This window comes from Corvus moneduloides, chromosome 1 (assembly GCF_009650955.1).
Source record: "Corvus moneduloides isolate bCorMon1 chromosome 1, bCorMon1.pri, whole genome shotgun sequence".
Classification (NCBI taxonomy): Eukaryota; Metazoa; Chordata; class Aves; order Passeriformes; family Corvidae; genus Corvus; species Corvus moneduloides.
In genome coordinates, this window is record NC_045476.1 from 17,840,413 (window position 1) to 17,866,394 (window position 25,982).

The window sequence follows — 25,982 nt, forward strand, 5'->3', positions numbered from 1 at the left end:
TGGATATGGAAAGAAATTCTTTAAAGCAAACAAAAAATTCTGTACCTGATGCTGTAACAGACCAGTCATGACCAGTTTTGGAGGTAGCAGACCCCTGGAGAATACTGCAGCCTTTTAACACTTCACCAATACATTTATCTTTCTTGAAGGCAGTGCAAACAACAGAGCACATGCTCCATTTTACTTCATGATAACAACATCAACAACATCACAGAGGAGTGTACTCATGCAAAATCTTTATTCAGAAAATGTCTTGTCTTGAATAACAGCACCCCTCTGGTTTACATGTAAGCCCAGAAACAGTATTGGCATTATGCAGGAAAAGAGTACAAAGAAAATTCTTAAAACACATTCATCTTCTGATATCATATAAATAATATTAAAATTGCTTACCCCTATTTCCTCTATTTTTATCCCACTAAATTTGCCTGTGGACTAGTTAGAGAAGAAAACCAAGGCAATGACATAGTATTAGCTTTGGAGAAAGGCCACAGTATCTTAAAAGTCAGTGTGGAGAATTATCTGTATTGTATAAGGGCAAAGACACATGGATATTGATACTCTGTCTAGCACATAATCTTCTTGTTTTCCTTCCAGGTCAGGAATGGCTTTCAGAATGGTTCTGATTATTTTCTCTGCTGGTCTGATTGTGGCTGTTAAGGGTAGAAAGTTCCTCCTTCATTTTATAATATGTATGTTATTGTGGTTTCTATTTCTAATCTCAGCCATGTGTCGGTCAATTCTGATTTATGTTCCCTTCACCCTGTCCCTGCTGTGCAGCTCTGCATGCCATATTGCAAACATATTTTTCAGCATGGGTGGGAGGTAGCACTGTGGTTTTGGGCTTTGCTATTGTTATCAGGAATTCCCTTTTTCTTTGTTTGAAATACTATTTTTTTTCTTTAAAAATAGAATTGATGGTAAACAGGTTTCATTTAGTCCACATGGGAGGTACAGTGAACATTTTCATGCAAATTTGAATAAGAAATCATAATTTCCCAACTTTTCTAATGAATTCAGTCATATAGTCATCATCTCATGAAATCTTCGGCTTGAACCTTTATTTGGATTATGTAGAAGAATAGAAGTTTAAATTTTGTAATTAAAACTCACTCCAGTAAATTAGGGCTGCAGCACTGTGGCTTATTGCCAGTGGAGGGAAATTAGGGGTTTGTTTGATCCTCAACCAAGAAAATACCAATGTCTTCCAAAAGGACAGCTTTATGTAAAACATTCAAAAGTCTGACAAGCTGTCAGTTCTCTCCATTCCTTTTAGCAGTGTTTTGTCTATCTTCTTTGAGCTGAAGGTTCCTGCCAAGTAAAGATTAATTTCTCACATATACTTGCCTCTATCAGATATTGAATCTGGACAAAAGGACCCACTTAGCAATTGCAAGAACTTTTGTCATTTAAAATGCAAGAACATTTCATTTCTACTCTTCTCCCAATCACTTCCCTGGTTTTTTTTTTCCTTTGAAAGGGGGCAGTGAAGAAGATATCAACATTTTAACCCAAAGAGAAGGTCGAACACTGTAAAACTAACATTCAGCTGGCTGTTCATGTGGCAAAGGCAATAGAATGTTAACTCTAGATATTTATATTGATTTGTGATATTAAACAGAAGTATTTTACAAAATTCCAATATTTATCCTTAAATAAGCTTGATGGAACTAGTTCTTTTCTAAGGGTGAGAGGTTAATTCTGTGACTTTACCAATTTAAGCATATGCTGTCCTTCCTGTTTTCCTGGAGTCATGGGATGTTTCAGTACAAAGACTTGCTCCCCACATCAGGAGCTGAGTCAAGAAAACTTGATGGTTTTGATACACGATGCTGGTGTTTGCAATAAAGACAAACCTGTGGTATGAAATACAACAGCCCTTCTTATCCCTGGGGAAGGCTTCTTGAGTTAAAATCTGAAGAATGATGCTTGGTCAGATGTATTGTATCACCGGGCATTTCTGTCAGCGGAGGTCTCAGGTCATTAGAGGCATTTCCCTCCTTTGCCTTCCCATCCCCTCCTTTAGCTGTGGTGGCGGTGGGATTTCAAACACTGAGGAGCGCTGCTCAGACCTCACTTTGTCTAGCTCCAGACGACTCTAGCAAGGAGGATGGTGTGGGGCCCGCAAACAGCGGTTCTTCGGGGAAACCAACTTCCCGCTGGCGCTCGGGAACCGCAGGAGGGAGCGCGCTGCCCTCCCCAGATGCGTCGCCCCCGGGCAGAGCCTGCCCGCCTCCCGATCCCGATCCCACTCCCTCTCCCCCTGCCTCTGCCGCACCGAGAGAGGCCGTCCTGCCCGGTCCGCGAGGCTCGGGCTATTCAGCAGCCCCGGAGTTCGCGGGTGGCTTCTCTCCCTCAGACAGGAGATAGGAGCCTGGAACGTCGTGTTCGTTTTTATCTCCCTGCCACCAGCCGCTGTTACTGGCACCAACCCCTCAGGCTGTGACTGTCCCTTCTGGATTTCAACAGGGTAAAGGGAAGGAGATGGCAGGTCCTCTTTAGCCATCCAGGTTCTGAGGAGTGCTCCCATTAAACATTTTTTAAAATGTACAAATCAGTCAGGTTTGGGAGTTTTATTTCATGAGTTTCTGAGAATGCTCATGAAACCAGTCTCTTCCCCCGACCCCAGCTTCCCCAGCTACAACAGCACAGCAGCAGCACAAGCTGGATACACAGCAGCTTGTAAAAACAATTTCTGAGGTTCTAGCTCTGCTCTTCCTCCTAGAATAAAGGCAGAGTTCCCCACTTCTCACTGTGCTTGCATTGCAGGAAGCACTGGAAGCAGCCTGCCACATCCTCCACCTTTGCACCCGCTCAGTCCTGAGCTCCTGCTGTTGCCATTACCAGTGACAGCTGTTGCCAAGACAGTTTTATGTACCCATTGAGACAGGCACTGGGAATCACCATTTACTGTTTTTTAACCATGTCTGGTGTAAAGGGGGCTCTCTGTTGACTGTTTGCAAACTGGTGAAAGGTTTCTGGAAAGGTGGTTCAGCTACAGTACCATCCAGTCCATTCCAACAGCTGACCCATGGTATAAACACTGTAGAAACACTGAGGCACAACTGTTCAGAAAACTGTACCCATGGATTTCTCAGTTGTCTGTATCAAATGAAACTATCAGTGTTGTTAGAGGAATACACCATTTCCAAAGGAGGAGCAACTCTGCTCCTTCATCCACTGGTCAGTCACATACTACTGCAAAACAAAGCTTACCCACTTTCTAGGTTTTAATTTCTTATTCTTGGCCAATAAAACTTTCTCTGCAATACTGTTGCCTTTTTTTTTTTTTTTTTAGATCTTGGATGTTTGTGTGCTTTGGAAAAGTAATTACTTGACATGATTGATGAAACAGACACTGTGGAATCAATTAACCTATTACTAGCAGAAGAAAATAAAGTGCAAAGAAAACTTCTGTTCCATGGAGACATAAACAGAAAGTAATAGGAATGCTTATATGGGACTATTTACAGTTCTTCAGCAACCAAGGATAAATTAAAACTTTCAATTAATTGCTACACATCTCAGCTTTACTGGGAAGTGGGAAGACGAGAGTTGATGCAGTTCTTTCTGACTTGTTTTTTTATGGGCAGGATTCAGAAGGGGAGACACCGGGGGGAAAACGTGTTTTGTAGCTATTTACAAGTCCCCAGATGTCCTAGATGGTGAAGAAGAGAAGTGAATACAGTATGAGTGGTAGGAACAGTTTGTCAACAAGTATTGCTACACAGCATGCACAAGAGTTAATAAAATAAATTATACACCACATTTTCTTTTCAAGCAAGCTTTAAATAGTCCATATGTAACGGAATCATGTGTTACAGACAAGAAATTCTTGCTGCCAAAACACAGGATGAGTGTTTTTCCCGATCGTTCTTTCCAAATTACAGATTTAGGAAAAATATTTCACGAAATTACAAGATTTTAAAAAATAAAATTATGCTAAAACCCAGAAAAGGCCAATAGAATAGACTGGTGAAGTACGTGAACACGTAATCAGAAGAATGTTAGTACATGGGTACTTACAAAAACCTACAGGAATGGACATAAAGGCTTTAAAGACACAGAAACTAAGCAGGCTAATTCAGGATCAACAGGCAGAATGCATAGGCTTTATTATAAATTCTGTAATTCATGCATTTGTGTGTGCAGATAAAATATATTTAAAGCCATGTATTTAAATGCCATCAAAAAGACACCTGAACTTCTCCCCAGCAACACCTGGTGACTTCAGGGAAGAACCCAGTTTTGCTTATTTTTGTGCACTGGCCTAATCCAAACTCATAATCTGCAAAAGGGAACAAAGGATAAGAAAGCAAGCAAGTATTTTATCTGAGCCACTTGGCAACACTGGGACAAAGATCCAAACCCGCTTTTTGGTAATCAGCATCCTAGGAATGGAATGGCAGCAACACCAGCCTGGAGAGTTCTCAGTGTGTTTCAGAAAGTGGCTCCAAGAAGAACGATCCAAGGGTTGAGTGGGGAAAAAATAGAAATTAACCTTTTAGTACATACATACATAGATAGATAGATGGCTTTTTTTTTCAGAACAAAATAAGGTAGCATTACTGAGTAAGTGGCAATATGGTGTGTGCATTAAGATATATGAGTGAAATCTGCTTAGGGCACCTTCCACTCAGAGGAATAAGTCTTCTTAAAATATAATAATAATAATAATAATAATAATAATAATAGTACTTCTTTATACTTGCCACTTGTTAGCAATTGTTTACATCGTAGAAAAATAGATAGTATTCTGTAACAAGAAATATAGTTACTTTGTTAAAATGGGCTATTTTAAACCAGCTACTATACTTTCATATAAAGAATTTCTAAACAGCAAAACAAAAATAGGTAATACTGAGTGCAAAACAGCCAGTGGTATACTTTGCATTGGTTTGAAACATAGTTGCCAGCTTCTATAATTACATGTTCTGTACACTGTACTACAAAGTCTTCATCTTTTGGGTTTTGTTTTTTCTTCTTTCTAGGTGGGAAGTATTTAATCCAAGTAAAATCAAACTCTGGAAGTCAGAGATAATTTTACAATCAGTCTTTGCTACCATTCTTTCACATTCCTTCCCCCACACAGTGCAGCAGCACTTTCTACTTATGGCCAAAAATCCCTTAAGTTAAACAAAGTTTAGAATGTAGATACTTAGAAGTTTAGCTTATAGATTCACATTCTTTTAAAAATAATTTCACTAATCTCTCACGTTTAAATTTACACCAATGTAACGCCTCACTTGATGCATTTCATCATCCCCACTGAAGACTGAAATAAGAGTTCAGATGAAAACTCTTTGCCAATGGCAGGTATTGTCTTAAACACTACCAAGCCAGATGGTTCCAATGTAGAAGTCAGATTTTTCTGTGGTCTCTGCAACAGTTTCAGACATGAATAGCTAATTCCTAGTGGCAGTGGTAAAGGCATTATCAGTACACCATGAACATCACAAATGGAGACAATTTCCAAACATTAAAGAACAAAAACCAAACAAAAAGCACCCAGAAAAAAAAATATCAGTGAAACATTCTTAGTAGAGCTGAAATTTCTCTATACTCCTCTTCATTATTCTCACACCTTTTCAACTTTTGTGGGGTCATATGTATCTGGAAAAAACAAGAAAACACTCTTAATAATGCATTGTGAAATCTATTCAATATTGCTAGCTGTGAAAATGACACATCTTTTCCCTAGTTTTTATTAAAAAAAGAGAAGCTGATAATGGACTTTCTGCGTTAAAGATACATATCGCATTCCTGAGCCAGATTCTGTATTTTTACCAGTATAATTTGGGAACAATTCTGGAAAATGCATGGAGACAGAATTTGGGAAGGCCTTGGGTAGGTAGGAACAAGCACACTGAATACTAAGTGATTACTTCCAGTTTTCAGGTGCTTTGACAAGAAGGAAAAAGACACAAGATTTGCTCCCCCTTGTACTGAACACTAAGGACCAGTAAATGCTTCAAGCATCCTTGCAGGGTGTGTAAGGCTGGCTGAAGAAGTGATTATGCCATGTAACCATCAGGGTCTTTTCATTTGATTGCAAATCTTTCATTTCAGATTAATTCAACAGAAAACAGGAAAGCACAGCTGCATTGCATCCCTATGGTTAGTCTGTCTCACTTTGGTCTGCAAAATTGCAGTTCATGTTTCAGCCTTACTCACTAAAGCACTGGACTGGCTTACTAACGCTTTTCTTCATTTCCAACTTCCCTCCCGCCAGTTCACAGGACATACCACAGATTGGTTTTCCTTTTCCCAAACCCCTGAGGACACTCTTCTATCAGATTTTTTAATTGGATTTATCCCAATGCTGGCCATGAAGTGAGCAGACATGAGCCTTTTCCTTCACCCTCGTCACCCTGGAATAGGATTACAATGAAAAGGCTTTGCCTTGTGAGGTGTGCCTGCGCAGCGCTATCATGCAGACACCGGACTTGCCCTTGGGGTGCACGGTCATGGCGTGTAGGAGCCAGGGCTGCTTAGGGAGGAGTCTGCAGGCACAGAGGGGCCCGGACAAACAGGCGCTGCAGCCGCGCTGCCGCGTGCTGCTTCTGCTCTTACGCAACCGGAGTATCTGTGCTAACCTTAAACGTCCCTCCCGTAGGCTGTACTCCCACAGCACTCGCATTTAAACAGCTGAGCATGAAAACAGTTCCACACATAAATATCTCACTTTGGAGTAAAACGTTCTTCCTCAGGACTTTCATGTTGATGTGAATGAATGTCTTCATTCAAACATAAAGAGCATAAAAATCCTCCAGGGAAATCTTTGCTCCTATGTGCAAGTGTCCATCTGCAGCATCCAGACTCATGTCAAGGGGGAACTGGCTAAGAAAGGACTTCTGGATTTGGCCCCAGTGGGTGGATTCGTGGTGCAGAATCTTTTATCACTTCTCTTGCCCACCATCCTCAAGCTGCTAGGCCAGCCAAGAAAGGAGTCTGTGCCAGCAACACCTATGATTTCTGCTAAGCCTTTTCTGGTATTTCCAGACACCATGTGAATGCAAAAAAATCATCAGGAAAAATTTTTTTGAGGGCTAGCGTGCTCTAGGATAATGCTGCATCTTTCTAAGTGTAATGCACTGATGGTGTGTAATGCCTCTAAAGCAGAAACGATTTTTTGATTGTAAACACTTTGCCATCTAAACTGTTAGAACATAAAATTCTGAACTGTTCTGTGACAGGTTGACCTAAGAATAAAAATGGATTTGCATTTCAGAAATCTGATTTTCCTAAGGCCAGACACATTCACATTAACAGAATTCCCCACAAAATTTCAGGTGCTCACTGTTTAAGGGAGTGGCAGGACAGGGGCGGGGAGGGAGAAAATCGGGCCACAAGACATGGAGTCTCTGCATGGCTCAGTATATTCCCTGAAAGCTTACCCATGCCCTCAGCACTTAAACCAAGGGCACAAAAGTGCCAGACTGACAGGCCAGGTCACCCTTTTGAGGGGGACAGAGGTTGGAGTTCTAGCACAGACACAGAAATGTTTATTCAACATTTGGTTAAGCTCATTTGAAATGCTCTCTCCAGAAACAAAGCCAGATTAGCAGCCTCATGTCTTCAAACAGCAAAGGAGAAAAGACATCCAATGCATTTGGGAACACTTGGAGATGTTCTCCTAATGACAGTATTTGCATAGTAAGATGAGCTTCTTGCACTCAGTTTTGGCAGGGCTCTTATTCAGAGATGACTGTTCGTCTGCCAAGCTACATTATACATGTGAAAGCCTGTTTCTGGTAAGGGCTGCAGCCTCTGTGACAGGCCCAGTCTGCAATTATAAGACTAACATCGCCCTGCCTCGCTCCAAATAGAATGGCCTTTTAGAATGGAATATTTGCTCTTTGAAAGCAACTCATTTGGGTTTTCAATGGTACCAATGAGCTAGTCTGGAAATTGGAGTGAGACTTAACAGAGGAAGACACAACTTCAGGCCTTTCTACAAACATGAATCTTCAGCCCTGCCCTGTTAAGGTAAGGTGAAGCTTTTGGGGCCATCAACAAATCAGGGTCTCTTTGGATGGGAAGAGGCCAGTGGAGGAGCCACATGCCCACCCCATGTGTGTCACCCTGCAGTACTGGACAGGCGCAGCAGGAAGGGACATTCATGCCATCCAAACATGGGGAGGGCTGTTATGGCTGTGAGGGAACTGCTGCAATGGGAACACACTGCAGAATACAAGCTTAGCATTGTCAGCAAGAGGGATAAATTTAGACCTAATTTACTGCAGAATAACTCTCCAATAAAACGCACACAATCTGTTTTGATACATCCCTGAAGTCATGTCACCACAACAATTATTTTCTTTACTCCAGCAGAAACCTCAAGGGAGGAAAGCATATGAAATGCATGTGGGGCATACTAGACCTGATGGGTACAAGAAAGCTGAATTAGTCTGTTTGAAAAATCTGGTCTGGGGAAAAACAGTTCAGAGCAGAAAGAGACAAAGATGTGGGATACAGAAAAAGACATGGAGAAAAAGGCTGCAAGACTGCAGGAGTCAATGCTTAGAGCTCATATAAGCATTTCTTTTCAGATGGAAATGCATAAATCCAGTTTAAAGTATACTCCATTTAATTTCAGTCCATTTGTACCGGAAAACTGTGAACAGATTTATAACAATGAGGTTAAATGAATAACCTGTGCAGATTTCAAGGTGAAGTGTCAACTGTAACAGAGAAGATGGAAAAAGGAAGGAGGAGATTAATACTAATTTAACAACTTTCACGCTGTATGTTTTCTCACTCCAATTTATTGAAGGGACTAGGCAGGTGGCCTGGGAGATTTATCCCTTTACACAGGTCTATGGCAACAACTGATTTTCAGTTGTTCAACAAAATGCTATTTGAAAACTGTTTTAGAGAGGGAACAGCTCATGCTACTTCGGGAATGCATATGGACTACACAAGTTTATACCTTGTGTAGATATATCTGTAGATATATATAGACATATCTGTAGAGATCAGAAACACCAAAAAATAGGGGGGAAAAAAGTGTTCACTGAAAAAGTCAACTTTCCATTTGTCCTGGGGTTAACAGTTATTCTCACCATCTGATCTGGAAAACATTCATGAGAGAGAGAGAATTTTCCAGGCTCCTATATGCAGCCATTTCCCAGAGGCTTCATAGAAGATCATCAGATTTTTATTTTTAGTTTCTTCTGAACTGTGATATAGTATGTGTCTACTTAAGTATTAGAGGGAGGAAAAAAATTGGCATTCAAGGAACAGCTATGATAAAATCACCACATGTTCCCAAACACTGGCATTAGAGTGACTGTCTTTGAACTCCACTGTTTTAGCCGGGCCATTCCCTGAAACAATGAGACAGAGATAAGACCTTAGGGAGCACTCCAATCTCTGTGAATGAGTTTCCATATCACAAGTAAGTTTTACAGTAACTATTCCTAAAATGGGATCAGAGAACATTCATCTTCTCCACAAGGAGAGCAAAGTGGGTGGCTCCCAGATGAGGATAGTACCACCTACAGCCTGTTACTATTTGAGCAGCATTACGTGGGCATAAGCAAACCAATCATGCCATTACATAAGGAACAAGTACCCATCTGGATCTCCCATAACAGGGTCTTACCTAAAGAAAAATCTCTGTCGATCTTCTTCTTGTCCATTCCACCTAAACATCCATTTTCACTGAGAGAGATAACACGCTTGGAAACAGCCCCTGAGCTTGCCAGTTTGCTTCCTCTCTCCTCTGGGACCTTCAACAGCTTCTCCTCATCCACCTCCTCTCCTGAGTCCGCGCTCTTAATGCTCAGACGTCTCATCCGCGACACAGAGTCAACTTCTTTCATTCGCACCAAGCGATCCATGGCAGTCCGGCTGGGTGGAGACGTAAGCTTGCCTTGGAGTGTCTCTATCACTTTCGAGGTGCTCCTCACTCTCTTTTCTGAATGCTGATATGCAGCTGACTTACAAACCAAGTTTTGGTCCTCACCTTGCTTGGGACTCACAGGTTGTTCAACAACATGCTCAGTTACCAGTGGTTTAGTGCTGGCTTCCTGGTGAGTGGCCTGGCATTCATCAGGGTGTAAAGATCGTCCTCCAGCTCTGACAAAGAGAGCACTCTCTGTCCAGCCACACTTTCGTCTGCCTTCATAAGAATCCTCTTTTTTTCCTTCTTTGTTACTTACTGTGCTCCCCACTGATGATGACTCAAAGTCCTGAGCACCATTTGAAGGGCTAGTGCCTGGGTGGGGCCCGGCGTGGTCATCTGGAAGGAGAGACTCCACTGCAATATCTATACCTAAAATTCTTGCAGCTCTTGCCTGCAATGACTCATTCACAGGGATTTCCACTGCATTTGCATCTGAAGAGTGATCAGAGTTGTTAGCACCAGGTTCTGGGGCCACATCAAGTCCCACTGACCTCAAATCTGGCTCAGAGCACCTTTGGTTCCTCTTTGTTAGTGACAAGCGTACTACTGACCCTCTCTCTAATACCCTGTCATTTGTGGGAGTTGCCCCTTTGCTCAGTTTAACAAAGTCTAGGTAATTTTGGTCTTCACTCATCTCCTGCAAAACAGGGTTATTGAAAGGATTACTGTGACATGAACTACTTGGGCTACTGGACAAAATTCTTTTGACAGGGCCAACATGAACTGGCTGTTTGCTCGTTCTGCTCTTGGCTTCCCCCATCCCCATTTTTGTTATCAGACTTCCATCTGCTGGCCTGACTCCTTCACTGCTCCCGCCTGGCTTTGAGGAGCCTTGAGAGCCAACACCTCTTGGCTCGGCACCACCACACTCTGTCCCCATGCTCCAACTTTCAGACTTACTTTTAACCCTTCCTGACCTAAATACAGGCACCTCTGGCACAACCACTTCTGATTTCCCACCATGTTTTGGCTCCTGGCTTGACTTCTGATTTCTGGACTCCCTCCTCTGCGTAAAGGCACCTGTCTGCAGAGGAGCTGCAGCACTTGCCAAATCTTCTTCACTGCTTGTGCTCTCCTCCTGCCCTTGCAGCTCCTTGTTAAAACTTTCTAGCTCACTTATTGCATCCCAGGGACGGCGACTTACAGGTTTCAACAGGAACTGCCCAAACAGCTCTTTACTGTTGCAGGGAGCACCTGTTTCTCCCTTAACTACATCTCCCTTGAAAAGAAGGCCATTTTCCCTCTCTTGGACAGGCACAGGCTGGCTCTGGTGGGCTTTTGGGGAGGGAGCCTGAAGGACTGAGGTGGCAGTCCTGGAAAATGCACTGTTGCTAGACTGGCTGAGGTGTGTCTGGCCCTTCATACCGTAACCGCTCTGCCTGCAGCCTCTTTCATCAGAAGGTGATCCTGTCTGTTTTGCCCCCATCGTGGATGCTGTACATCCCAGGAGTTTTGGAGACAGCAGTTTGCTACTATCAGGCTGCCCAGGCTTTGTACCATGGAAAAATTGTGGGCTCTCAGGTTCTTCAGAGAAACTGGTCTGTGTCTGCTGGTCTTTGTACTGATCACCTGGCCAGGAGCCAGAATATTTGAGCTCTCTGTGTTTTGTGGGCTGAATAAATCTGAGGTCATTCATTTGTTTGAACTCTTCTGGTCTCCACAGCTCTTGTTTTTGTAACTCATTTTTATTGGTCATGCTTCCTGTAAGTGCTTGTAACTCCAAGTCTGTTGAAGACATACTTAAGAGACTTTGTTCTTGCAAAGCCCCATTGTGATCAAACCCGTTCTTATCAGGGCTCTGAGTTATGTTGTTGTTCCTATCTGTATCTGGCAGATTGGATTCTGATTTAACTGGGATGGAGACCAAACAAAATATAGTTTCATTCATTTTTTTCTTTGAACTCTTTTTGCTCTGCATCCCAGTTCCAGGTTCAAACTTTTTCACTTTTGTAACAGTCTCACAGGTGTTGTCCATATGTGAATTTCTTACAGAAAGTTTGCCTTTTGTGTACTCTGTGCTGGCTTCGTTACGGGGGCTGTGATTAGTTGCACTACAATTGTCTCTTTGGTCCGGCAAGGCACAATTTTCCTGATTTCGAACGGATGGTGCCAACCATCTGTTGCTATGGGTGGAGCTGTCAGAAGTTCTTTCTCCCTTTGCAGAACTGGACAAGTTTGATGCATCCACAAAGGCACTGTTGTACTGTACTTCAAGATTTCTCTCTTGCAAAGCACCAGAACTGGGACTACATGCATTTTCAGTGTGTTTAGAGTTGCCCTGCAGACCTTCCAGTGGTGCAATTTTAATATGTCGTATCCGAGGATCATCAAAGGGAATATACTGAACAGAACGCAGGTGGTCAGCAGGGCGCCTTGCATGGCTTTGCTTCCCATGAGGAAAATGGTTGTCTTTGCAAGGGTCACCCCCCACTTCAAAAGTATTCATGGCTGGTCGTTGGCAGGGGACAACCCTCTCTGCAGGACCCTGTGGATCACTGCTGGCGCACGGGTCAGCGTTAGGCACTTCACTGGGGGAACGTGGGGTCACGTGTTGGTGAGGTGGGGATTTGTAAGAAGGAGGAGGTACGTACACTGGGGGCTCCAAACCAGAGTCTGCATCTTGCCTTGGCTCATTCACTTTGGCTAAGTAGGAGATAGGTTCCTCTTTCTGGTAGTGGTCCTGGAAACCCATGGTTTCTGCAGGTGCCCTAGTCTGCTGCTGCAGTTCGTAGGATGGAGGCTTAAGAGGCCTCCCATACTTGGGCTTCACCAGGGGAAGGAAATGGCCTCCCGTTCCATGGTGCTTGGCTGGTTCCACACTCAGTCTGTTTGGGGGATACAAGGGGGTTTTAGTTACGCTGAGCGAGTTGTTACTGTTGGTCAGGGAGGCCATTTCCACGCACCTCATGCTCTCAGGCGAAAGGACCCTTGGCAACGACTGTGATTTCCCCCTGCTGTGGGAGCTGAGTACATTGTCTCCCAATGTCAGCGAATACAGCTCTTGAAGCAGCTTCTCCCTGTCACCCTCGGACATTTGCCTCCCTACCTTTTTTGGCTGGTTCCAGCTTTCCACTTCCAGACTTTGCCATTTGCAGGTGCTGGGCACTTCACAGCTTTCCTGCAAGCCGCTTCTTCTGACATGCCGCGCACCTGTCCCCGCCTTCATCTGATTCTCCTTGGGGTGCCGGGGTGCTCCTGGGGCTGCAGCCAGGCCTTTCATCTCCCCACTGGCTTTCTGGGAATAGCTCAGTAGTACACTGAAGTCCTGTCCTCGTCTTCTCCAGTAGGCGAGATCTTTATCAGTCTTGGGCTGGGGAGACCATGCTAAATGAGGCCTGTCATAAACCCTGAAAAAAAATGCAGTGTCAGAGGCAGTGTGCACAGGTTCCTTCTCGCTTGAGTAAGGCCATTAGGAGGTCAAATGATGAGTTATGCCAATGGGGTTTGTGTAATCTATTTGCAACCAGATGACAATTTTAATGAGAGGATTTAAAAGTCAGTCATTAACATGGGTAAAGGAAGGAACAGAAGCTCTTTTGACATGTTGTTAGGTATGCAAAGATGTTAGAAAGAGACAAAAGCACACAGTTACTGCTGTGCAAACATGCACAGCCCTCCTTGATGGACATTAGAAAATTCCCTGCCCCCAGTGTGGGGCTTGGAACTAGGTGATCTTGAAGGTTCCTTCTAACCCAGGCCAGTCCCTGATTCCAAGATACCATTCGAAAACCATTCCTTCTGCACCCTGCTAAATCAAAATCTATAGATATCAAGGAGACTACTCTGGTATTCAAGTTTAATAGGATTCCAAGAAGCAGAGGTAGGAAGAACAGATAGATGGCTATCTTGTAAGATTTCGTAAGATATATTCTGTAAGAAACATGATTTGCATCCTGGTATAAGTGCTGAAATTAAACATGTCAGTTCCAGAACTGATTCTTGTTCATCTTTCTGAGGGAACAAATTTCTTCAGGGTGCTTTGGATTAAATGACACATGTCACAACAATGGTGATGTATCAACACAGTTCTGAATAAGATGGAACCAATATTTAAAATGTAAAATATTTCAAAAGAAGTATAAAATTCTTAAATAAAGGAATCTATTAGTGAAATATGAAAGACATTAGACATTTTATTGAAGATTAGAAATTCAGAATACAGATTTACATGAACAGAATAGATCCTATGTTCTGAACAGAGTGTAAACTGTTTTATACATTCCTGCAGAACAAAATTGGTACCCTTCTATATAAATAATTAATTTTCTACTTGAATTGCATTCTGCTATTCTTGTACCTAAGGTATCCCACAATATAACTGCCTTTACACTATGTGGCTGCCACCAGCATAAGACTGGAAAGAAAAATCAAAATTGACAGAAATAGGACAAGTATGTAGATAGAACCCAAGAATTTCGTTCTCTTCCCTCCACCCCAAGGTATATAAACAGTGTCATCTGGCTCTTTTTTACTGAAAACAATGATCTGTTTAAATAGGAGTTTGTGAAGACATAATACAACTCAAAATTCAGAATGAAAATTAAGCCATCCAGATCCACAGCAATTTTCTTTTATGTATATTAACTTCATCCTATGAGTCTAAAAGTTTAAAACCAAACTGGGATAAGAAGCATCTTGTTCATATTAGTTCAATTGGATTAAGATTGAACTTCTGAACAGAATGTTCTGCCTCCAAAGCACGAAATACAGTTCGACTGCTGAACCCCAAGAAGGAACAGACGTCTCCATTAATCAGTGAGCTATAACAGGACATCTCCTATATCAGAATGTGATCGTAGTAACAACCAACATTTCCAAATGCTGTCTTTTACCTTTTCATCTCATCCCCCTACTGCTGCGGCACCATTTGTATCTGTGTTTACTAAATGAGGTGAGAAACAGGGTCCAGCAAGAGTGAGGAGGGAATGGACAGGCTGCTCTTTCTGATTGATGTTATCCATCATTGTAAAAGGGTCTACAGAAATTGCAGGAAGTACAGTCGTAGATTCCAAGATCAGAAGAGACCATTACAATTATTTAGTTTGACATCTTGCTCAGCACAGGCCATCAGACTTCTTTGAAATTATTCCGGCTTAAGTGGTAGCATCTCTTAGAAAAGTACCTAAAAATCCTGATTTTTAAATTTCCAGTGATGTTGCAAAGCTTAATTCACCATTAAAAAAACCCCCACAAAGTAAACCCAAATTCTTATCAACAGAAGGGTTGCTTTTCCACTTATTAAAAGCTGTTTAAAATACTAAATTTATTTTTAAAGATTAATAACTAGGGTCCAGTAATGAATTTCAGAACATGATACAATCCACCATGTAAGCTGTACTATGTCATCATTGCAACATGAGTGTAAAAAAGACATTTAAAAGCAGGCATTTAGAGCATTTTAAACCTGGTCCTTCCTAAGATCTACTCATAGGACAGACAGTATCAGTCTCTCTAGGTCCTGGCTAAGCCACTAGAAGTGGTTACACAGCCAGCCTCTATCAGGGACCCTGTAAACCTCTGAAGAAGATGACAGTGCACTGTGCAGTGGCAAGAGGATGCTCCAAGGACCCTCCAGTACAGCTCCATCCTGAAGTCTCCTCTGCTCTCAGTGATGGAGAGCAGCGCTGGCACACCTGCATGCAGGCATGGCAGGCAGGCAGCAGTGGGGCAGCACAGCACAACCACACTGCTTGTGGCCACAGCTACAGCAGAGTGCCTCCTTCCAGGACATGTGGCACTTCTGGGTCTTGCAGTCAATGAAGTGGTGGAAGGCGAAGCTTCCAAGAGCCATTGCAAGTCTAAAATGCTTCACTACCACCTCAGCAATGCTAGATCTCCGAATGTTGAGTACCAGTCATGGTGCAGTCTTTGTGTCCATGACACATCACCAAAGAGAAGACTTCACAGCCCTCTGTGCAACAGCTCATCTCTGACTGTGCCACTACACAATTCCGTACCTCTCCATGATGTGCTGGTACTGACGCACAAAGAAATGCACACACAGACACAGCAGCTTGCAAGTGCCTGACAGCTGGGAGAGGTGCCACGGATGGAGCAGTCCCATGGGACCAACTGTGGAGATTTCAATTCCAGGGGCAGAGTGGTCCCAAGGGACAAAGGAGGTGGATTTTAACATTATGAACTCTTTTCTAACAGGCCTGCTTCTAAGGAGTATCACATTTGCTCTCATAAAGTGCTTTGAATTGATTCTATATAGTTAATTTAATTAAAACTGTTCAACCCCCCCCAAACCATTTCTAGCTTTCTGTGAATTTTAGGCCTTTACAAGAAATGAGGCCATCAGTCCACCCTGCACTGGCTGCATGACCGCATTTCACTGAGCTGTCTTGCTCAGAGCAGTGGGTTGAAGCTGCCCATTTCCCCTAGGGTGATGCTGGACCAGCAGGACCTCACGATGCAGATAATGGGGCCAAAAGTGAAGAAGTGTGGCACAGGCATCGAAGTCCAAACCCTGCAGAATGAGGCCACTGCAGGGCTATGTAGGGAGTGTCTGTCCCTGTTGCTGGCTGCCAGCATGCAAGTGGAAGGTGTTGGGCACTCAGTAGCTCATCCTGCATGAGCTGCAGGCACTGGTGTAGACTTTGTGCCCCACAAAGAACACTGCTAAGAAAGTCAGCACGGTGGAAAAATTTTCAGAGGGCTGTTCTAGACACTGGCAGCTTCTGTTCTATTTTGAGATCCTATCCTCACATACACTCTTCTGAGACCCAGCATTGGAAAACACCAGTATACTTTCCTAATTGTTCCAGCAGGTGATCTCATTAATGATGGTATCTATTTATCGCTAAATTTGCTAGCTACTAACATAGTTCCTCCCACACAAACAACTAAGCAAAGTGCCTCTTCTCTCTGCTTAGAACAGAATCAGGACAAAGTGCTCCTATGAAGAGAGAAGTCTCATCTATACCCATAAGATCAGCTTTCCTATTTTCTTTGACTTGTCTCCTCTTCCAGACCTTTACTGTGTGGTGTCCAAATGCTCAGTTAAGCAAGGACAGCCAGGACAGCCCTCCTTCACACTTTGCCTGAAGAACAACAAGATAGAGCCAAACACCATTTCCCCATTCCACTGGGGCATCACTCTCCCCTCACAAGCAGCAGAAGGAGTGGCTATGAAGCCTCCACCCTCCTCAGCAAGGTTCGATTAGCAGAACAACCTTAACAAGCGGAGACAACAGCATCATCCCCTGCCATCACAAAATACACTAAGCCCTGCAAAGGCAGCCATGAGGCTGGCAACATCACTCACTTCCATGATGTATGGGAGGTTATTAGCTCTTCTACATCAGTGGTATAAACAACAGTATGGTGTAGATAATTCCCTGGACAAGGAGCCTGAGCCATGCTCTGAATTGTTGTGGAGGTGTCACCATCTGTGAAGGACATACACGGTGTGCTTGGGCCCTCTCCTGCTCTGTGCTGACTGGGAAAGCAGCACCAGGGAATGGTGGCAGGAAGCCTGCAATGCCCAGAGAGAATCTTGCTGGGTGGTTGTCTCTTCTTTGAGCCCAAATTGTCCCCAGGTCTCTGCAGTGTGCAGTACTTTCCCAGCCTGGGAGCCAGAAGCTGATTTCCCACAGCAGTCCAGAAACCAGGCAGCGATATCAAAATGCCTGGTGGAGTTCACCATGGCCCCCACCTGTCACAGGCCCGGGCACTCCAAACCGGCCCATCACAGGTATCTTGCCTTCAGTTTTAGAGCTGCTCACATGCACACAGCAGCCTTGGATCTGGAGGGGGACTGTCACCTGGGGCTCAGGAGCCGACATGCAGGTGCTGCAGTGCTGCAGCTGCGGCTTCCCCAGATCCAGCTCAGAGAGCTCCCTCCTCCCTTCCTAGACCAGCTGGGCCACGGCTGTGTCACGCTCCACACCGGAGGCACTCCACACTGCCAGGCATGGCAAGGAAGGGATAATACAAAGGTTTTCCCAGCTGCTAGTGCCTTGTGAGGGCTCCCAGTAAGCTCACTGGGAATCAGAGTTTGTTGTAACAATAGCAAGAAAATATTTCTATTTTTATGAAAGTGTGACAAAGCCATTTCCAGGGTTGTGTTCCCTATTTTGTGTGGAAAAGCCACTTTTCAAAACCAGGATATAATATTTAACTATGCTGTAGACTGGCAGGTCCCACCCCTTGCATTTAGAAAGAGATGTTTAAACTGTTAGAGAGCATTATTTTGTATGTAGCCAAGGCCAGCAATTACAGATATCTCTGCCATATCCAAGACGTGGGGCAGATGTGTGAGCCCCTGCAGATGCACCCAGAGGAGTGGGAAGCAGGGAGGCAACAGCCCTCCCAAACCCCTGTGCATCCACACAGGCTCTGACTAACAGGGTGCAGGAGCAGCACTGCTGTGGTAGCTTCCAGCCTTGCATAGCCAGATCTTCTTCACACCAGTATTTCTCCACATTGCAAACTCAGCACCAGCTTCCTCAGCACCACTGCACGCTCTCTTCCTCTGCTTCAAAACCTTTTTCCCTTTCATTCTTTTTCAGTATCTTTCCTTACTTTTTTTGCTGTCCAGTTTACTTCATCCAAAACACACTAGGAAGCATCCTCCCAATTACCTTTACATCAGTGTTCTGTCCTTCCTTCTCTAGAATAGATGGTTCCACCTGGAGACCTTCACCAGGACTTGCTGCCCTATGACTGCTTTAGAGGGTTCACATCTCTTCCTGCCCATTATCCTAGCTGGCAAGCAGCAGCCATTCCTGCTCCAGGCAAACGGACTTGCAAGGGGAAGAGATGTGAAGGGAAAGAGCAGACAAGCCCAGCTGTAAGAGGACACATGGCTTTGCCACATGTTACTGAAGGTCTTTGTAAGAGGACAAGCTCCCAAGGCAATGGTGTTTTGCCCTGCTTTCAGTTTCAAGCCCACTCGGCAGGAGGAAGGGGCTTTTCCTTGTAAACCATCGTCATACTTGGGCTGGCTTCCAGTCCTGCTCAAGCCCCTTTCCTTTGTTCATCTGCAGCACTCAAATAGCTGCAGAACAATGGCCGAGCGTCGGTGTGTACACACAGCTCTTCCTGCCCAGCTGGCCCCAGCCCTGGTGTGCACGTACTCGGAGTTGAGCAAGCTATGGTTGTACAAGCACGTTCTATGGAGTGACAACAAGAGCTTCCACTGGCTTGGAGCCGTTTTAAAATAGAAGTGCACAGGCACCTTCTCATGCTTACTCCACAAGCGCAGCCTTAGGAGAACAAGCAAGTCCTCAGTGCATGTAGGAATACCCACCAAGAGCTGCATGTGGCTGAATCCACTGCAAAATCTGGGATGTGCATGTGGCAGAAGAAGCTGGGTGCAGTTTTTTAAAAGCGAAGAAAAGTAAGACCTTTTCCCCCCCTTTTTTTCCCCCGTGCTAGGATTAAGCTTTCCTAAGTCCATCAGAAAGGCCTTTCTGATACAGACCACATTAGTAAAACATATTTTCCCACACTCAGCCACTTCCCATTATCCCACTGTTCTCAAAGGCCTTTCTCTAGCAGAAGGTGAATGGATGTGTCACTGGATGTGGACATCCAGTGAATGGAAATGGTTACTAGGATGGGAGCAGGAAAGGATCACAGAAGATGGTGTAAAGGGTTAGAGTCGTGATTAGTTTTTCCGTCAAGAACAAAAGAAAGAGAAAGCAAAGCCATGGCATGATGCTGAAACTTACCCCCCTTCTGAAGTATGAAAAGTGGACAAACCCTGAAGGTCATGGTGGTAACCAGGACCTGCTTGCCTCCCTTGGCTCCCATGGCTGCTTTCAGTGCTGCTCGAGCTGGTTTTCACCAGAGGTTTTTTGCTGTACGCCCCAGCTCTGGATTCTGCTTCAGTCCCATTCAGTGTTGTTCTCTGAGCAGATCTGTTCCCTGTGATTTCATGCCGGTATCCATCATACCTGTTCTCATATGAAACAGGGGGATTTTTGGACAATTTGTATCCATGAGAAATCAGGAGGTCTTCGACACTGAACATGTTGTGCTGGTTTCCCTCACAGCTGTGCCATCAGAAAGCTCTTTCCAGCTGGACCCATCACTACAAAACAAAACCAAAAACAAGCAGAAGACCACTTTAGACAAGGAAAGATATCTTTGATCAGCCAGTAGGCTACTGAAGCTAAGAGTCTCATCCCCTGGACTCAGTTTTTCCTCCCTTTTAATAAAATAGATGAAGCAAAGTGCATACAGATGCTGATGATTCATGTGCTGTCCTTCCCTAGACAATACACCTCCCTGCACTCAGCCAAGCAGCAGATGTTGTGCTGCTGCTGTTGACTCAGTCCCTTTCACTCAAGAATTCACTGGTGATTGCAGCTTTCAGATTTCACTAATGCGATCTCAAAATAAAAACTTTGCACTGGAGGTAAGCCCACAACTTGGGCAGGCATTTCCTTAGAAAACTGTTTTTCTCCATGGAGAGGTGTGCTCTGTATTATGTTTTAAGTTGCTGCGGAATGAGGGGGTGGATTACAGAGCAATAAGCCTCTCCCTACAGCTCTGCATATTCCAATGAATAAAAATGTTCACATGAACAAGGACAAAATATGCATAAGAACAAAAATTATACAACCACATGAGAAACCCAGGTAACATCACGCAATACCCCACCTTAACAGTCCTTTTTACAGATTACTTTTCTTTTCTCCCTGCATTGGCCTTCTGCAATCCTCAGCTAGAATAACACAAAACCTAAGATTTCAAGTATGCTGTTTTTGCAGCACAATTCCACTGTGTAACACGGCTGGAAACAACACGTGATGCCCATGTGTACTCTGTCTCAAGGATTTCCAAGACACAGGACAGTCAAGATTTTTCTTCCCCAGTAACAGCCCTCAGTTCTGCACTGACTAGAGCGAAGATCCAGCAAACTGAATTAGTTGGCTGAAAACAGCCTCTATTGTCTATACCACTCTCACAGCTTATTACGGCAATTATAGAATACCCGTCCTTCCAGAGCTTTAAAATGTGTGGAAGGTAATGTTCTGTTCTGAAGGTTGTACAGAACAATGGACCCATCCTGATACATTCCTCCCCGTTTGAACAGTGTTACCAAAAGAAAGAAATTTTAAAAGGGTGGATTAAAAAGGTAAAATACACAGAAATAGATGTATGTAAAATATAAAACACAAGATGATTTTCCCTGCATGAAGAGTTCATTTGACATGTCTAGTGAGTACTGCGTGTCCTTAGTAGTAGCAGGTCCATCAGAGGACCACGAGCCCTGCAGCGGCAGCTGCTTAAAAGGAGACTGTCTCTGCAAAGATCATGACAAGCAAGTGCATTTTATACACTGGTCTCTAATGCTCTTCTTGGCCGTGAAGAAAGGGAGAAGTCTGTTCACTACTGTTCACAAGGATTTACTTGAAACAGAGCAACTACTGAGATGGCTGCTGCACGTTTATTAGTACTAAACCTCAGCCTACATACACACAGAAGTGGATTGGCTTACTATATAAACCAGTTTCTGTGCTGCAGCACTCTGTGTGTTATGGCCACTTTTTGCCTATCCAGCACCCCATCTGTTTTCTGTCCCACCTTGTCTCCTGGATGCTGTGCCAGCTGTGGAGCCGGTCTGGCCAGCTGCTCTAGGCCAGCCTGGTTTGCAGCTCCTGGGCACGCAGGGACCCTCCAGCCGCCTCTGTGCTGTGCTGCCCACAGCAGCCACAGCACTTGCCTGAGGAGAGATCACAGTGTAGAAAAACAGGCACAATTTTTATGCAGAGCCACAATTTAACCTGGAACACTGCAGAAGTGGCTTTCCAGCCTGAGAGCCTCCTGAACACCTAAACCGGTTTGTCCCTAGAGCTTAATGAATCTCCTCTCTTTTCACATATGTAACACTACATACTCTTTAAAAACAGAGAAATAAAGCTCTGTGCTGCAGATATTAGTCCTTGCTAGAACAGAACTCCAAATTCCCAGTAAGAGCTCTGAGTAGGTGAGCCAGCAGTAAGTACAAGCAGGCAGAAAGCAGGGAGGAGTGGGACCAAAGGGAAGGCTTTGTGGGTTAGTTTGAATGCTGACCTAAAAAGCTGATTCTCCATCCACCCCCTGCCTGGACTGTGCAAGGAGCCAGGTATGAGCAGAGCAAAGGGAACAGCTGGCTGCTAGAGCTGTTCAGCTTCTAACAAGAGAAAGATCCAATGTGACTGCCATACACAGCAGAAAGCCCATCGAAGCGCTCACAGGTGCAAGGAAGAAATGTGCTTTTCCTGCTATTATTGGGCTGGCTTGGAGCAGAGCTTAACCCCCTCTCTGCTGCCCAATGCAGCCATCAGAGAGGCAAAGGTGAGTGGGTGAGAAACCTCCAGCCCATGGGGTTTACTCTGATCCTTCTTTGGGCACCAGTGGTGAGGAGCAACAAGTGGAAGTGTGCCATGAGAAACTGGTATGACCGTCTCCTCCTGCTCTGCAAACTCAGCATGTGTAGAAGAGGAAACCCCATGGTGTTCTGTGTGGTGGGGAGGCCCATCTGAGAGAAGGATGCTATTACTATGCCCATCACAACACTGCAGTGGGAACAACCAAGGGAGCTCCATGCTCATGGCACAAGCTCCAAGGAGCCAGTAGCAGTGGTGGCACGTGGCCACTAGCTGGGACATTGTCAAGATACAGCCTTGAAAGGCTGTGCAGAAGTCATGAGGAAGTAGCATCTCCTGCATCAGACCTGATCAGGGACAGGGAAGCCAGAGGTCCTGCCTGATCAAAGCCTACAGGATATCAACCATGTCAGCACCCATCATCTGCAAGGATGCTGGCCAGCTTTCTGAATCTGGCTAGAGTTCCAGGACACTCACCCCGCCTTCCCTTAGACAAATAAACCTAAAAAATAAAATCAAAGGAATTGGATTGGCAGGACCAACAAAACCATTGCTGCAGCATTGTCATGTAAATAATCTGTCAGACTGGACTGCAGAGTAAAGGCTGTGCAGAGCTTCTAATTCGAGGGAGTATCAACAACGCTGCAAAACAGTTTGTTTTTCCAGCCCTCATTTGTTTTGTTTGCCAATGACATCAGTGCTTTCTGATAGGCTTTGCTTCCTGAGGATGCCTGCTATCTTGCCAGCGTTTCCGACTTGTCCCCAGCGCCAGTACAACTCCGCATTACATTGGAAACGGTGGCCAAGCTTTTCTCTGGAAACTTCTCAACAGCACTCTCAGATGCAAAGAAACAAGCGTGAACAGCGGAAATCAGCATCAGCCCCCATGTAGACACACACAATGGAGACCCACAGGCTGAGCAGGCGGGACACAATGGGATCACCAGATGGAAACGTCGTCAGAGCACCTCACCTTGGGGTGCTCCGTCCATGCGCAAAGATCTCACCTCTGGCCTGAGAAAAGCCCGAAGCACTCCTGATAAACACCATGAAGAAATTTGGTGCTAGTTTCCTCTGAGCTGCTTCTGGAACTCATTCTCAGTGGGGGAAACACAGTTTTCTATTTATGACCTGCTTTTGTCTGTAGTTCCCTAGCAGGAGTTCCCAAGCCTTGTTATTTTGGGGGGGGGATACACCACCATCTGTATGATGACCAGTACCAGTCATGACGAATGCCAACACTTGCAGCAGTGGCAGAAGCAAGTCTTACCTCTATGCTCTGAAATGACTTGCATGGCATTGAATCCTCCCTTCATGGTGCTCTCAGGAGCCCCTTGGCAGGCTCCTTCCTTTAGCCCAAGTTCCAGAGAGTGTCCCAGCACAGCAGGCACATATTGGGTGGGAGACCAGAAGTGATAGAGGATTTGGCCCTGGCTGCCCTCTGTAATAGCTCTCCTGCCCTCTGCTACTTGAAATAAAGGGGAAGGTGTCAACTCTTTAACTGGCTGAATACAACTCCTGAAGCCCTTCTTGGGTGTGATTTGCCCTGCCCACCTCTATTTATACCTGATTTATTTAGAACTATTTATAATAATAATGTAAAAGATTTTGTAACAACTTTCAAGAAAAGAAAACATCAAAGGAAGATGATTCATACTGCTAAATGAAGCATACAACATCAAGAATTGCCAAAATCAAGGCACCCTGCATGGACACACAATTTGCTGCAGTCTCTAATTACGTGACTTGAGACTACTGAATTCTGCAGGACTTCTGCCTCGATTGGTGTGCAGGCTAGGTGATGCTAGTTCTTCCTGGGTTGTCTCTGCAGCAGCGATTCAAACACTGTTCTGAAGACACAGTTACTAACAGGCATCTGAATTACAAAGCGTATTATCTAGATGGGTCACACATTAAACTAGCTTATCTTCACTCACGTCTGGGTGACATTATTCCCATTTCATATCAGACATGTGTCAGACAGAAGTATTTATGCAGACAGACTAAAGTGAAAACAACCCTCTCCACTCTAGGCATCCATTCTGAAGTGCTTACAACCTGATTTTCTGAAGGACTTAGCTTTAAAATGAACTAGGTACATTCAGAGCAACTGCTGCAAGAACCTGGTGCCTCTGTACATCAACCTAAGCGTGGCAAATAGCTGTCCACACAATGAAGACATGGGATGAGCCAAAAAAACTAGTTGCAGTAATTTGTGTACTGTGCTTTCCTCCATTCCTCTGCCCATCTAATCCAACACCAACATTTTTGTCCAGGAAGCCCCATACCCCCCTGCCCCTGTTAACTCCTCACCACCGTGTACCCCAGTGCCTTCATTTCCCCCGTCCCGCACTCACCAATCCTTCTTGCCATCCTCCCCTTCTCCTCCAGCATCCCTTCCCTGCCCTCCTGTCTCCTGGTCCCACCAGTTCAGCCACTCTTCCCACACAGCCCACCACTGTGGCAGTCAGCCCGTCCTTCCTGCTGCACCCCTCACAGCTTCTGCTGGCCAGTTCTCAGTTTGCATCTGTCACTCCAATTTCTTCCTTCCCCTCCTGATGAACACCTACTGTCCTGTCTACACTTCCAGCAGAAGCACCTCCATGCCTGCTCTCTGCTCCCAGATTTGAGACCCCATCTCACCTATACCTGGAAGAAGCAGGAGCTGTCATTACAGGGATGATCCCACTGAGCAGCACAGCCCTGGGCCGGTGCTACACAGGCATGCTCTGCTGGCACATCCCTTGGAGCAGTTAGGGCATGAGCACAGGGCTGGGTCACAGGTGGGCTGCTCAGCACCAGAGGCTGGGGCATGCTGATGGATGGGGCAGAAAAGTCTTGAGGAAATGGAATAGCTCGAAACAGAAACGAGTCTGCCAAGAACACGCACAGACGTCTCCAAGCCTTGTCACCATAGATCCTGTTCCTGAACATGATGGCACCGCAGTTCTCAATCAAAAAGCTGGAGGATTTATTTTCTTTCCCCTTTCTAATGTGGGCAAAACAACATTCCTTCTCTCCTTCCCCCTAGTTTTTCTTGGAAATGGTTGAATTGGTTTAGCTGACAATATTAAAATAAACTTAGCCTGAGAGAGAGACACAACCTGAAAGTCTCAGATCAAGTGATAAAAGCCTGACAGACTACAGCAATGGAAAACAGGTTCTTATGATTGTTTTAATACTAGATGGTGCTACTTGCTCTGTCTAAATATAACCCTAAGCTACATCCCAGGAGAACATCTAAGTCTTTGGACATTTTAATTGCTCCTGTTTTCTCACTCTGGCTTTGCATGTGTCCATATAAAACAGCCTATCAAACGCACATTAAACAAGGCTTTTACCTTGCTAATTTCATTTTTGGGGGGACAGTAAAGTCAGATGGGAGTGTAACCAGCAGACTGCAGTGCTGATGTGCATGCAGCCACTGCAGAGTGCCATGCCCCTGCCCTCTGCTACGGAAACAACCAGCACCACATCCACTGACTTCCAGACACACGCCCCATTGGGAAAGATAAAATTCATGTGGTTGAAGAGCCTTCAACAATAATGTTCACTGTGATCAAATGTTAGATATGTAATGCAAAGATACTCTAGAACACAGGAGAAAGAGATTGGAGAATATTAACGCAAGCTGGATGTATTCAACTTGGCGGGACTTAATTAAGCATAGGCTAGGAGTAAGGAAAGAGTAGGAAACTAGTCAGGGCTGCCTCCAAGCAGTGAGTAAATACCTCCTAGAAATTCTC

The 25,982-nt window shown here is 44.6% G+C and overlaps 1 protein-coding gene across 5 annotated transcripts in view; it reads right to left on the reverse strand.

Moving 5' to 3' along the window:
- Nucleotides 1-219: 219 nt before the first annotated feature.
- JCAD (junctional cadherin 5 associated) overlaps nt 220-25,982 on the reverse strand; it is a 63,987-nt gene continuing 38,224 nt past the window's right edge. For 3 of the 5 annotated variants that reach the window (XM_032100790.1, XM_032100771.1, XM_032100780.1), the window contains 2 exons: nt 19,591-19,952; nt 5,620-13,257 (listed from right to left, as the gene is read on the reverse strand). In XM_032100790.1, the coding sequence (XP_031956681.1) occupies nt 9,528-13,257; nt 19,591-19,892 (4,032 nt within the window). In that variant the 5' untranslated portion in view covers nt 19,893-19,952 and the 3' untranslated portion in view covers nt 5,620-9,527. The other 2 variants (XM_032100799.1, XM_032100808.1) reach the window with 2 other exon arrangements.